We start from the raw sequence: 13,999 nt of genomic DNA on the forward strand, positions 1-13,999 counted from the left end.
CTCTCAAATGGACCATTGACACTCTATCTACAATATCAATTAGGAGAGTCAATGGTCCATTTGAGAGATAGGTGGAGGTAATGCACTTATAAGTCTGTGATCCACCGTAAATCAAGAAGAAGAAGAAGATGCGTCACGCGCCGGCTGTCGAGGACACGCTCAGGACAGTTCAGACATTGCAGTGCATCAGAGGTAAAAAACTATATAAATACTGTTCAGTTTCTTGCACAGACCGATCTTTTTGTGTCTTTACACATCAATGTATCGTCACGAGCCGCAAGGTTTAATTTGGTTTTGTTTGTGTATGTTTTTTTTTTACTCTCAAAGCCGTGATTCCAATTCACCTTCATTATAAGACTGACAGACTGCAACTGTTTGTGTTAAAAATCTTTGTTTGTGTTCTACTGAAGAAACAAAGTCACCTACATCTTGGATGCCCTGGGGGTAAGCAGATAAACATCAATTTTTAATTTTGGGGTGAACTATCCTTTTAATACCTTCATTCAGCAAGGATGCATTAAACTGATCAAAAGTGTCAGTAAAGACATTTATAATGTTACGAAACATTTCCATTTCAAAGAATCCTGGAAAAAAAAACTATCACAGTTTCCACAAAAATATTAAACTAGTCTGCAACTGTTTTCAACATTTCTGAAGGATCATGTGACAAGATTTAAGTAATGGCTACTGAAAATTGTAAAAACCTTTTAACGGTAGTGTATATAAATGAAATACTCATTTGTGTAGGTGGTATTTCAATGATTGATTATTAATATGATCTAATGTTTCTTGGAGTACCTCTTATGTTGTATGTATGATATGTTTATGGTTGTAAAGAAAAAATAAAAGTATTATTAGAAAATACACTTATGGCAGTTATATGAACGTCTCTAATTATACTTCCTTAAATTCAACTTAAATTGCAATTCCTGTATGCTACATCAATTAAATTAAATTTGAAAATAATTTAAGATCAATTTTGCATGGTGTACAACCCTGACAGGCTATTCTGAGCTTGTTGACAAGTTCCGCTATGTTTAACCCAGCTGTCCATTTCCTGTTACTTGTTGCCTGGTAACTCTACCCGGGAAAACTGCTTATGTGTCATTGCTCTTCCAGTTGAATAGTGTCAGACTAACCTGCTCTCCGGGCCTCAAAGCAAGCCAGTCCCATCTCATCCTTCAAGTCTTCATTCTCTGCTGCAATGGCTTCACCCACCGCCACGAAGCGGCCAACTGCAACACTGACTGCCTGCCCTACTCTCTGGATGGCCCGTAAGGTCTTCTCTGTCTTCTTGAGCTTGTCTTTGTGATTGATCAGTGTGGTAATCTGGAATGAGATAAACAAGGCACTGTTTAGCAAAATAATGTTTACATGTATAGATAATTCAACACAGAAGGTGATAAGTAGTTTTTGCATTGCACCTCACAAGTTTGGGCTTGGTAAGTTTTGTAATTTTTTTTAAAAGAAGTCTCTTATGCACACCAAGGCTGAATTTATTTAATCAAAAATACAGTAATATTGTGAAATATTATTACAAATTAAAATGACTAAAATGTCATTTATTTCTGGCACGGCAAAGCTGAATTTTCAGCAGAAATAACTTTAGTCTTAAGTGTCACATGATCCTTCAGAAATCATTCTAAGATGCTGATTTGGTGCTCAAGAAACATTTCTTCTTATTATTAATGTTTAAAACAGTTGTGCTGCCTAATGTTTTTTTTTGTGGAAATATGATACTTTTTAATCAAGATTCACTGAATAAAATTTATAATTTTACAAAAAATAAATAAATGTCTAAACTTCCACTTTTGATCAATCTAATGCGTCCTTGCTGAATATTTTCTTCAACAAAAACAAAAAAAACTGACCCCAAACTTTTAAATGGTAGTGTACAATGCCTGTACAATGAAGAGAGAAGAGGATAACAAAGAGTATACGAATGAAAGTGAGTGGCCAGAAGAGAGGTGAGAACGACGCCCTCCTCCTATCCTCTTCATCAACATACGTTTAACGTTACACACTATCGCTCTTTCAGACACAATCACAGCTACGGTCTTCTGTCTGTGTCAGGATTGACTTCATCAATCATTTACTCAGAGCCCTTTACAATTTCCGCTCTCAAGAGCTGAAATCCCTCACCTCCTGCTGATGAGTAATGGCAGGTGGCCTGCTAAAGGAAACGTTTAATTGGAGGACAACAGCAGGGAGGCATGGACAACACAAGTGCCTGAGAATAATACTATAAAACAGGCCGCATGGAGCAAACAGCAGCCTACATGTGCTACAGCCAACAGCAATATGACAAGTAAAAAAAAAACTTCACTAATAAGAATGCTTTTAGAAGTATGCAAATAATGTCCTTCCCAATATTTTGAATTTTAACTAAGAACTGCACATAATCAGTGACAGATTACTCCTACTCAGCAGCGAATATTTCAGCATGGATAGTGAATGATGAATGAATCTTGTACGCTTCATATTTACATTCCTCATGAGTGAGTCATCTGGGGTTTGACGTTTGGCATTATCCATCTATCTTTTCTGAATGCACTTAAAGGGACCACTTCCCAGCTAACAGGAAACTTTCTCTGTACTTTGGCTAACGCTCTGGCAAGGTTTTCTTAAAGGTGCAGTAGCAAAAACAGACGGTTTAATTCTTAGGGTCAAAGATATGGATGAAAATAGTCTTGAAAAACTAACTTACGACAAGAAATATTGACTATCACCACATAAAATGGTACACGTGTAAAACATGAACCCTTTAACGCTTTGTTCATTTTGCTTAGTGCTGTTATAATTTGTCATTCTGAGGGAGTTCTTGGAATCATTCCCATGCATTCTTATGTCGACACCCACATGCAGAAGGGGAGAGCGATAAATCGAGGGGGAGGTGTTTCTACGTCATCCTGTGGTCCAGAGCTCGCTCGGTGTCTGACACATTTCCCTGAAGATGGCTGTAATCAGATGCTCGGGTGAGAGATAAAGGGCCCTGTTCCTGCCTCACCGCTCATGCGCCGATATTAGATGGCTACGAGCCATCCTGCCAACAAACCGAGGGCCATCCATGAGTCATAGATGGAGAAAAATGAAACATTCCCTGAGGAGGAGAAAAAAAATCCAGTTGGAGGATAAGGGTGTGAGGGGGCTGTGAACAATGGAGGGTTGAATGGTTCAATGCTGACATTACGTCAACAGTTCGGGAAAAGCACCATGTATAATGTTTATTCAGAGTTCTAGATGCTTATCTCACAATCTTTGCAGTATGATGGTATATGTTGTGCAATGGAAAGAAAAAAAGTAGAAAAAAGGTACTGATTCTGCTATACTGGTAATATCACGGTATGTCCGTTGTGCAAAAATAAATAAATTCATATACTCTACTATTTAATCATTTGTGGTCGGTTACATTTTAAAAATGTTATGTTCACCAAGGCTGCATTTATTTGATGAAAAATACAGTAAAAACTGTAATATTGTGAAATGCTATTACAATTTTAAAGCTTTTTTGATTTTATTATAGTTTAAATTGCCAATTTATTCCTATGATGGCAAAGCTACATTTTCAGCAGCTCTTACTCCAGTCTTCAGTGTCATGTGATTCTTCAGAAATCATTCTAATATGCTGATTTGGTGCTCGAGAAATATTTCTTATATTATTATCAATATTAAAAACATAGTTTTTTCAAGATTCTCTGACGAATAGAAAGTACAAAAGAACAACATTTATATGAAATAGAAACCATTTATCACATTATAAATGCTTTTTACTGTCACTTTTGATCAACTTAATACATTCTGAATAAAAATATACATTTCATTTTTTTTTTTTAATCGTACTGACCCAAAACTTTTGACCGGTAGTGTAAATATCACAATATAAAATGACTCATACTGCCTCATACATTTGGTCATACCCTTAATTCTGCTGATGGAAATGTTGGCAGGCCACTGCAGTATGAGTAAATGAGTGAGGGAGTGTTTGAGTCAGTGTGTGAATGTGTGTGTGAATCCAGCATGGCCTCAGTAAAGGTAATGTTGTGGTGACACTCGCATGTCCTTCAGTAGTGGCAGTGCTCCAGAGTAAGACACTGACCCGAGACCAGTTCTCGTCTTACTCACTGAAGTCGGACCACAGAAACATGAGAAAGGTCTTAAGATCTAGGCTATGTACACAAACTGTTTAAAGCATTGAGTGAGAATCACAGGCTAAGTGAAAGTGAGAAAGCACCGTGTGTATTTTTATGTGTCAGAGGAAGAGGGTGGTGGCACTCATAACTTCCTGTTGCTGGATTAGCACACGGCCCACTCTGGCTATGTCAACAAAAAAAGAGGCTGCATAAAAAACACATTGATTCAACACAGCAGTCTCCTCTGTCTAAATGCCGCTGGCAGTGCCGACTGAGCCTATTTTTATCTTGTGCAAAGATATAGCTCAAAACTTGCTTGTTGACATTCTTTTCTAAACTTGAACAAGTTTACGGAACAAACACAGTATGACTTTTGGTTTGGTCAAATAAAGTCTTCTGTGAACTACCTTTCAAAGACATTATACAATGTGTGCTTATAAATTACACAATGTGCCAAACAAACCCAAAACAGGAAGCTGTAAATCAATTCAGTGTGATTTTTACCCGACAACAATGTCAAGCCAGTTGAAATGATGCTAGATAACTAATGCATTTTATCATTACGTGCACGGTGTGGTCTTTTTCAGCACTAAATACGCCATCAGTGGCCTGTCTCACGATTGCTCCAACAAAGAAATCTATTTCTCCAAGGGCCAGAATTTGACTTCAGATCAAGCTATTGGACAAAAGCTGGAAATGCCTGCAAAGAACCGCCCATGGTTCCTGTTAGATTGGACTTGAAAGAAACGGAAAAGTAAAGAGATGTCTAAAAAATTAGGCTCTATATCGATTTGTAAGAGTGCTTACAAAAAATAGCAATGTGACTGCCTTTTTTGTGTCTGGGCTGTAATAAAAGAACAATCTATTTGCCAGGCTAACTAACCGGTTGATATTTTACCAATTTGAGATTATCTGCATAGTCCAATTCCCATTCCTGCATAGTCAATTAAGAGTCTGAACTTGAGCATGGATGTAATAATAGCCCGGTTTATTGATACTTTAAATAATATTTATACATAACATACATATATGGGGCCTAGAGGGCCTTTATTACCATTTTGCTATTTTTAACAAATCATTATAAGTATAACTTGAGGGACCAGTTTTGTTGTTGTTGTTTTTTTAAATACAGACTTTAATGTTGTTCTCATGCACAAATGCACTTATTTGATTCGTAACCTAGAAATAGTGCAGAAACGTAGCTAAATTTTTCTTATTCATTTTATTTCATAAACGTTTCATTAATTAAAAAATCGAATTCCTTGTGGGCAGTGCTCTGACATATCACGTAGCACCTCAGTTCGAGCCTTGGCTTGAGGTCCTTTCCTGATCCTGTTCCCCTCTCCATTCGCTTGCTATCTCTACTCAGCTGTCCTGTCCAATACAGGCTTACAATGCCCCAAATTTCAGATTTCAAAAAACATATTTTGGACTTTGAGCCCCATTAAATCAGCCATCGGCCACATTGCGTTATAGATATTGGCATTGCAAAGCCCATTTCCATAAACTATTATTGAGGTACTGAGGAGACAAAAAAGCTGCACCATTATGAAAGGAGACATGAAGGACAACCAGAATGTATTTATATTGACATTAGATGCATATGACAGCTGTTCTCAAGCACCCTATACATCTATCATATTTCATTTCTTTGCAGAGACAATTCCATTTTCTGTTGGATGCTTGCTAGCTAATGTTTCATATGCACCATCTCACCCTCATTAAACCAATCACTCTGGAAAGACATCTTGAGCAAAACAAGATTTAGTTACTATGAAAAGTATTTGCGTGATAAGTACAGCAAGGTGACTAAACCCTGAATGAAAAACAACCCTGATAATTCACTGCACAACATGAATTGTAGGTATATGCCAAACAGTGGCAGATGGATTGTGGGCTCAACAAGCTTTATATTAAATTACTTTTTGAAATACACAATAAATACAAAGAGCATTCAAAGTTCAATAATAGTATTTTTTTTTATATATATTTAAAGAAAACACATTTTAATTGGTTCAGTCTTGCATGCCCATGTTTGTGTCCAGTCTAACCTGCACTAAAATATGAGTGTCTGCCCTTGTAAGTGAAGCTCAACCTCAATTTAATGGTGATGAATACTGTTTGAATAAACGAATGAAATGGGATATTGCAATGGCATGACATGACACAATGTTATTGCATTTTGCCACAAATTATGCAATTCTGCAGCCAAAAAACATTTACCAGGAAAAACGCAATGTATTCCATTTAATCACAGTCTATCAGAGTGAAAGATGAAAGAGATCCTTTTAATTTCACGAGCCGTACCTGTGGAGAACGAAAGCTCCATCACACTCTTTTTCAATCTCAGGTTAAAGGACAGAAAAAAGATAAAAGATAAAAGTGGTTAAAAATTGATTTAAAAAAATTAAGGAATGATCATGGAAGTTGGTGTGTTCTGAAAGCATCCATGTGACTCTCTCATTGAGTATAAGGAGATATTTGTACCAAAAACACAACATGATGACACTATGACAGCTCACTCAATCATGCCACAGGGCAAAAACTGTTTAAACTAACAGTAATTAAACATTTGTCTGACATTGTGTGTGGAATTGTCATTATCATCCATCATCTTGATGCACCCCAAAGATGGTCTCCATTTTCCAAGTTAAAGGGATAGTTCACCCAAAAATGAAAATTCTGTCATTAATTACTCACCATCACGTCATTCCAAACCCGTAAGACCTTCGTTCATCTTTGGAACACAAATTAAGATATTTTTGATGAAATGTGAGAGCTCTCAGACCCTGCATAGACAGCAACACAAATATAATGTTCCCAGGTCCAGAAACGTAGTAAGGACATCGGTAAAACAGTCCACGTGACATCAGTGGCTCAACTTCAGTTTTGCCAAGCTGCAAGAATACTTTTTTAGCACAAAGAAAACAAAAATAAAAAAATGTTCAACAATTCTTCTCCCCCGAGTTACGTCTTCAGCCATTTTAGAGAGCATCACAATGCATACGCACGCTTTCCCCTAAGCGTAAACAGCGATGATTACGCAGATTACGTTCATGCGTGCGCTTTCTGCCCCGAACGTAAACAACGCTGATTATGTCGATTACGCTCTTGGGTACTCTCCAAAATGGCGGAAGACGCAACTCGGGGGAGAAGAATTGTTAAATAAATTGTTATTTTTGTTTTCTTTGCACTCAAAAAGTATTCTCGTAGCTTCGCAAAACTGAAGTTGAGGACCTCAGAGATCCCCTTACAATAAAATACAACACAGGCCAAACTAAGGAATTGTTTCGCTGCTCCCATACATACTCTCTTTCATGGTGATTACAACTCAGAATACACCTAAATCAAACCAGAAGGGCTTGTGATAAGGTACCACGGGTCATCAATGTACAAAGACTCACTGATCTATTCCTGTACACCCATTAAATGTTTGACTAAAGCCGAACAGGCAGAGCGCCAAATGTGAAGCCAGAGCACATGTGCACTGTACATCACAGCTATTGAACTTGCTATATAAACAAAAAGCTAATGAGAAAAGGGTGGCTTTTCTACCTTGGCATGCAGGAACCAGCATACTGGCCATTGTGGGATATCTTCAGGCTCAACACAAAGGCTGCAGACCACCACATTTGTTTTGCATGCATTCCTGGTGTTTTATCCCTTTAACACGCCTGATAGGTTATATGATGGTGGTCTTCTTATTATTAGATTAGGTGGAACCACAATTTCCCAGGCTTGAAAAATGTGCTCATCATGTGCAAAAAGACATCAAGACTGTGAAAATGTATGTGCAGATATAGCAGATTCGCACTGAGTAGAAATTAATCTTTTATACCTTCAGGTCATGTGGTGCGATTCTGAGATTAGTTGGGCTAACTCATAATAAAGTTCCAACTTCCTCTCACAGACATGTATTATTTGAAAAAGTCAGCACAATGGGGAAAGTTCTCTTTTATCTGTGTTTGCAGACTACATCTGAGCAGATATGACAGGGATGGCAGGAAAGTGTGGTCTCCTGTACCTGCGAGCTCAATACAGCAGAGATTTAGGGCTGCTTTTCACTGTGATTTAACGCAGATGTGCCTTAGCAGAGAGATGAATGGCTGGATGGGGAGGGAAATGGGAAGACGAAGTACATAGTGCTGTTGGAATGCTGGGGCTTATAATACCCAGTGATTGGTGAGCTTTTTGCCCTGCCAAGAATCACTGGCTGCACAACAGTACAGATGTCAAACTACTCGGTCCTTTAATCACTCTTTATACGGTCAGCGTTTAACTCTATTTTACCCACACTTGCTCTGCATTAATGCCATCTGTTAAAACAAGATGTACGGTTTTGGAGTGGCACAATCTAAAATATAGTAGTGAGCATTCAGTATCAATACTTGCTATCATCCACAGTGACTTCCAGTAAAGTGCACTAACCACAAAACATTAAAGGGACTTGAAGGGAAGTGATTGAGGGTACAAAGGTGTTACATCAGGCTTGTGACCTAAGTTGCTCTTCACTTCCCAGACCATGCATATTTGGAACCAGCCACTTTTGTGTTTGCAGCCCAGATCCTTGAAGACAGCAATCACAACACATCTGAGAGTGAAGCAGAATATTCTATAATATAGGGAATTATACAGGGCAGGATATGATTATTTCTTTTGGGATTTGACTGGATATACTAGACCGATTAGACTGATATTAGTAGAACATGAATTCAAAATTAAATTTCCTTTAATTTTTTATATTTAGCTCAGTGTTTCCCATACATTGATTTATTTGTGGCAGCCCGCTACAATATCAAAACTGACCGCCACAAATAGATTTTCCAAAAGGCTTTGACTTCGTTGAATAAACATGAGCACTGCACGTGTCAAAGTCGAAACCCGATGCGGGTGTTTTTATATCACTGTATTTCTGAAGGAAACCAACTGTCTTCAGAAAATTATGGATGTCATTTTCATTTCATCTTGCCTGTAATGCCTGAGAAGCGTTTGTGAGCTAAGCGCTGCTTTGTGTATAGCTATTACCGGGGAAACCTCTATCTCTCCCGCTTTACAAGCGCCTCCTGCTGGCAGAGAATGAATTTGCATATATATGCTGCCACAAATAGAGTGCAAGTCTGTGGGAAACAACGCTTCTGTTATAAATATTATTAAATATTTTAATTTGAATGTCGGATTGAAATGAATGCTGTTATTAGAGTAGTTAATCGTTGGCATTAGAATGAAGTTTCTTTATTAATTATTTAATGCTCCTATAACTTTTATTAAGATAAAAAAAACAGGAGGACATGATGATATTTACTATTTTTACACACCAGAGGCTTTTAAATGAATTGTGAATCTAAAATATGCGTGTTAGAGAACGTACAAATGGTTAACATTGTTTGTGTCATATCAGTCAGAAAAGCAGTTCTTGGCTTTTTTTTTACCGTGACAACACTACCATGGACAAAGCGGAGTCCAGCCCGGGGTCGTCACATGTGGTTGCCGCAAGCCCGCCGGCCGCTCCTTCGTCGAATCCGACACAACTAGAAATCAGTGGTTAAGTTGTATTTACAATACTGTTCCAGAACAGTTCAACCCAAATATTCAAATGTGTGCAGCACATTTTATGAAGGACTGTTTCCTGATCCTGGTAGAGTAGACTACAATGCCGGCTGTTCTGACTCACAGACTGAAAGTATGTTTTTTTATATTAAAGAATTTGCCACTGACGATTCAAACGCGAGTTTTGAGCAGTGTAGAGTAGCGCTTGTTGTTTGCAATTTCTCCAGTCACAAATGCAGACATGGTTTTATGTTTACGCGGCTCAATGCAACGCATAAAAAGACAGTATATGTCATTATAATCCGTCCCCACTGGATGTAACAAATGGCTCATTTATAATGGGTTTTAATGTTTTTGTCTCGTCGCTCCGGTTGGACAGGGCATCACAGTATGATAAGGGCGTAACATTTCCGTCACACACTTGAGGTATTTGGCCAATCACAACGCACTGGATAGCTGGCCAATCAGAGCACACCTCGCTTTTCAGACCGATGAGCTTTCTTTTAGCAACATCATATGACCCCTTTAAGATATTTCTGTCTTTCAGAAGTGAGGTGAACACATTCTTAAAAAGGTCTGCTAGTTCAAATAAATAGTCATCTGAAATCCATGTGTCCCAGGGCCGACTGATAAAAAGCTTCCAGATCTCTTTGCAGTACCTGTCCTCCTCACTGCTCCACGCTCATTCAGCGGAGCACAATAAAGTCTTTCATTCTGCAGCTCTGATGTAAGTGTTATTACCGACTCTAGGGGGGGGGGGCTGGCAACATGGCCGCTCACTGAAACTTCTCTCACAAATACCAAAAGCACACAGCCACTCTGACCTTGTCATTACTGTAAGAGTGCACCATTAAATAGAGGGCAAAGGTGAGGTTAATTAAGGTGGAGAGAGCACAGAACAAGCATCCTGGGGTACACTATGGGTTTGGAGAATTGGTCAAACACTCCACACCAGTCTTAAGGGTTGGAGCTGTAAGGGTTTTGATCCTCAAATTCATTGATTAACATCAAAATGTTAAAACTGATTTAAAATTTTGTAATGCAGTTTTCACACTTTTTTGCCTTTTACACTGCAAAGGTGGCACAGAAGCACTTCTGAAGTGGCATGTAGGTGTCTTTGCACAGCCTGTTTAATGCCACTCAGAGGTGACACAAATAAATTTTTACAGCAATCACAACCTGTATACTTTGACACTAGGGGCTGAGGTGGGTCAGAGCTGGCATAATTTAGTCTGGCTCTTATGCAGGCACAAAGCAGCCTTAACTTGTCTGAGTAAAGAGCCCTTTACATTCAAATGACCCGAATATTATTTGGTTTGATTTTTTTAATGGATTTAAGCTAGTCAGCCACCTAGTAATGACGCAAAATGCCCTAGACCTTTACATTCAAATGACCCGAATATTATTTGTGGTTTGATTTTTTTAATGGATTTAAGCTAGTCAGCCACCTAGTAATGACGCAAAATGCCCTAGAAACTGCCTAGAACCACCCAGAACACCCTTTAAAGTCACATTGCAACGATTTCATTCTCAAAACACCTCAAATCTCCAAAGCACCGGCCCAGAAAGTTTTGCACAGGAAAATCTCAATTAGGAATAAATATCTCACTACTGAGAGGATCACATCTTCCCACTATAGCAAAGCTTTCCTTTGTGCGATTGTCATGAGAAATCTCCTTCTCACCCTCTAATGGCTTGGCCGAAAGTGTGAGGTCGTGTCCAGTACACATAAACCCATTTTCGCCTCCAGCTTTGACAAAGATGATAGTTGAGTCCTCAGAGTTCATGCATTAGGTGTCCCAAAAGAGGGTGAAAATGAGTATACATTTCCAGTTCATCGCACACCAGCCATGCAACATTTTCACTGAGCTGAAATCTTCATGCGTTCATGAAACCACATTCAGCTAATACAATAATACAAAGCTAATACAATATATGTTCATTGCATTCTATAATGAACACCTGGATACTATGGATACACTAAATATTAGAGCTGTCATCATTTACTCGCCCTCATGTTGTTCAAAAATGTTTGGCATTCATTGTTCCATGAAACACAAATGGAGAAATGAAAATTGGGCTGGTCATGAAATGTATTTGTCATGCAATTACAATGATTGAGGATAGAAGCATTTAAACTTCAAAAAGGATGATAAAGTAACATAAACGTAGTCCATACAACATCTTTCAGTAAAATGACAAAGCTATCGCATGGATATGAAAAACTTCAAATATAGTCATGTGAACACTTTTATGGTGGCTCATGGAGATATGCTGAGGATCCTGTAACAATAAGTCTTTTTCAGGTTTCAAAGAAGGCCTAACAGTGTAAATTATGAATGTTACTCTACCCTTGGAACGAACTTCATGCCAGCAATTCAGAGATGCAGAATTGTCAGTCAAGAGAAAGACAAGCAGAGGAAAAACTGGTTCCACATTAACGCTCAGCACAGGATACTCTTATGGCCCACCAACAGTTTTCTAATCGAGCAATAAAACAGAAATTATGAGACACAAAGGATACGACATCTGACTGGTTCTGCTTGAGATTAAAATTCTATACTATTGTGTCTAAATAAATTAAAAATATAAAACTAAAAACTAAAATCAACCATTGTAAACGCTACCAGTAAATAATGTTCAGTATGAAAAAATAGACATTCTTTTAGAGATTTATTATTAGTAATGACTTAATTTAGTAGTAACTTCATTTTTCCCTATTTAATACTTTATACCTCTGTTTCAGTCTTCACTAACCATGTCACAAATGCTTAAACAGACACAAGATAACAATCGCTACTTCCTAGACAAAGTTTCCCAAAAGAATGAAGATGTCTTATCTGTTTAATTTGTAGCCAGCCATATTCCATCTTGTCAAGCCTCCAGGCTGAGAAGACAACTTAAAATTACAATGCGTCACGGGGTAAGACACTTAACCTCACAGAATGTTCCTGCAATCAGGGTACCATAAATTGATTTGGATAACATCTGACTGGTTCTGCTTGAGATTAAAATTCTATACTATTGTGTCTAAATAAATTAAAAATATAAAACTAAAAACTAAAAACTAAAATCAACCATTGTAAACGCTACCAGTAAATAATGTTCAGTATGAAAAAATAGACATTCTTTTAGAGATTTATTATTAGTAATGACTTAATTTAGTAGTAACTTCATTTTTCCCTATTTAATACTTTATACCTCTGTTTCAGTCTTCACTAACCATGTCACAAATGCTTAAACAGACACAAGATAACAATCGCTACTTCCTAGACAAAGTTTCCCAAAAGAATGAAGATGTCTTATCTGTTTAATTTGTAGCCAGCCATATTCCATCTTGTCAAGCCTCCAGGCTGAGAAGACAACTTAAAATTACAATGCGTCACGGGGTAAGACACTTAACCTCACAGAATGTTCCTGCAATCAGGGTACCATAAATTGATTTGGATAAAAGTCTCAGCTAAACGACAAATTAACCATTAGCTTGAGAATTTCACAATGAAGCCCAGAGAGGTGCCCAACAGCACAGAGATAATAAGACTCAACTACACTACCGTTTCAAAGTTTGGGGTGAGCATGATGATTTCTTTGAAAGAAATCTCTTTAATGTTCACAAAGGCTGCATTTATTTGATCAAAAATACTGTAAAAACAGTAATATTGTGAAATGTTGTAACAAATTAAATAACCGTTTTCTATTTTCATATATTTTAAAATGTAATTAATTCCTGTGATGGCAAAGCTGAATTTTCAGCATCGTTACTCCAGTCACAATCCTTCAGAAATCATTCTAATATGCGGATTTGATGCTCAAGAAACATTTCTTATTATTATCAATGTTGAAAACATTTGTGCTGCTTTGAATCTTTGATGAGTAGAAGGTTCAAAAGAGCAGCATATAGAAATAGAAATCTTGCTTAATAAAAGTATTCATTCCTTTCACAAAAAAAAAAAAAAAACTTACTGAACCTAAACTTTAGAGCAGTAGTGCATGTTCGGAACAATGGCTGGTCTCTCCTTAAGAGCGATAACACAATGTCACACTGGTGTGTTTTCGCTGGTGATTCACTGCAGAGTGTAGGAAGAGCACAGGCTATTTCTGTTTAAAGAGTATTAGTGGGCGGAGGGGACTTTAAGGACTCCTGCTTCGCCCATACTCTTTGGCTGTCATGCCCCATCATCTGCCCGGACTGATGAGCCGTGAGGAGAGAAAGAAACTCTTGTTCACCCTCTTATTCAGTGGAAGGGGAGATCCTTAAGCAACCCATAAGGTAACGGAGACAAACTGTACCAAGAATGTAGACAACGTTATACCAAGTTCAA

The 13,999-nt window shown here is 37.8% G+C and overlaps 1 protein-coding gene across 3 annotated transcripts in view; it reads right to left on the reverse strand.

Moving 5' to 3' along the window:
* ctnnal1 (catenin (cadherin-associated protein), alpha-like 1) overlaps positions 1-13,999 on the reverse strand; it is a 71,947-nt gene that overhangs the window by 41,732 nt on the left and 16,216 nt on the right. For all 3 annotated transcript variants that reach the window (XM_016239514.1, XM_016239515.1, XM_016239512.1), the window contains exon 2: positions 1,140-1,329. In XM_016239514.1, coding sequence (XP_016095000.1) covers positions 1,140-1,329 — 190 coding nt within the window. The remainder of the gene's footprint in view (positions 1-1,139; positions 1,330-13,999) is intronic.

Source organism: Sinocyclocheilus grahami, unplaced genomic scaffold (genome assembly GCF_001515645.1).
Source record: "Sinocyclocheilus grahami isolate Dianchi unplaced genomic scaffold, SAMN03320097.WGS_v1.1 scaffold566.1, whole genome shotgun sequence".
NCBI lineage: Eukaryota > Metazoa > Chordata > Actinopteri > Cypriniformes > Cyprinidae > Sinocyclocheilus > Sinocyclocheilus grahami.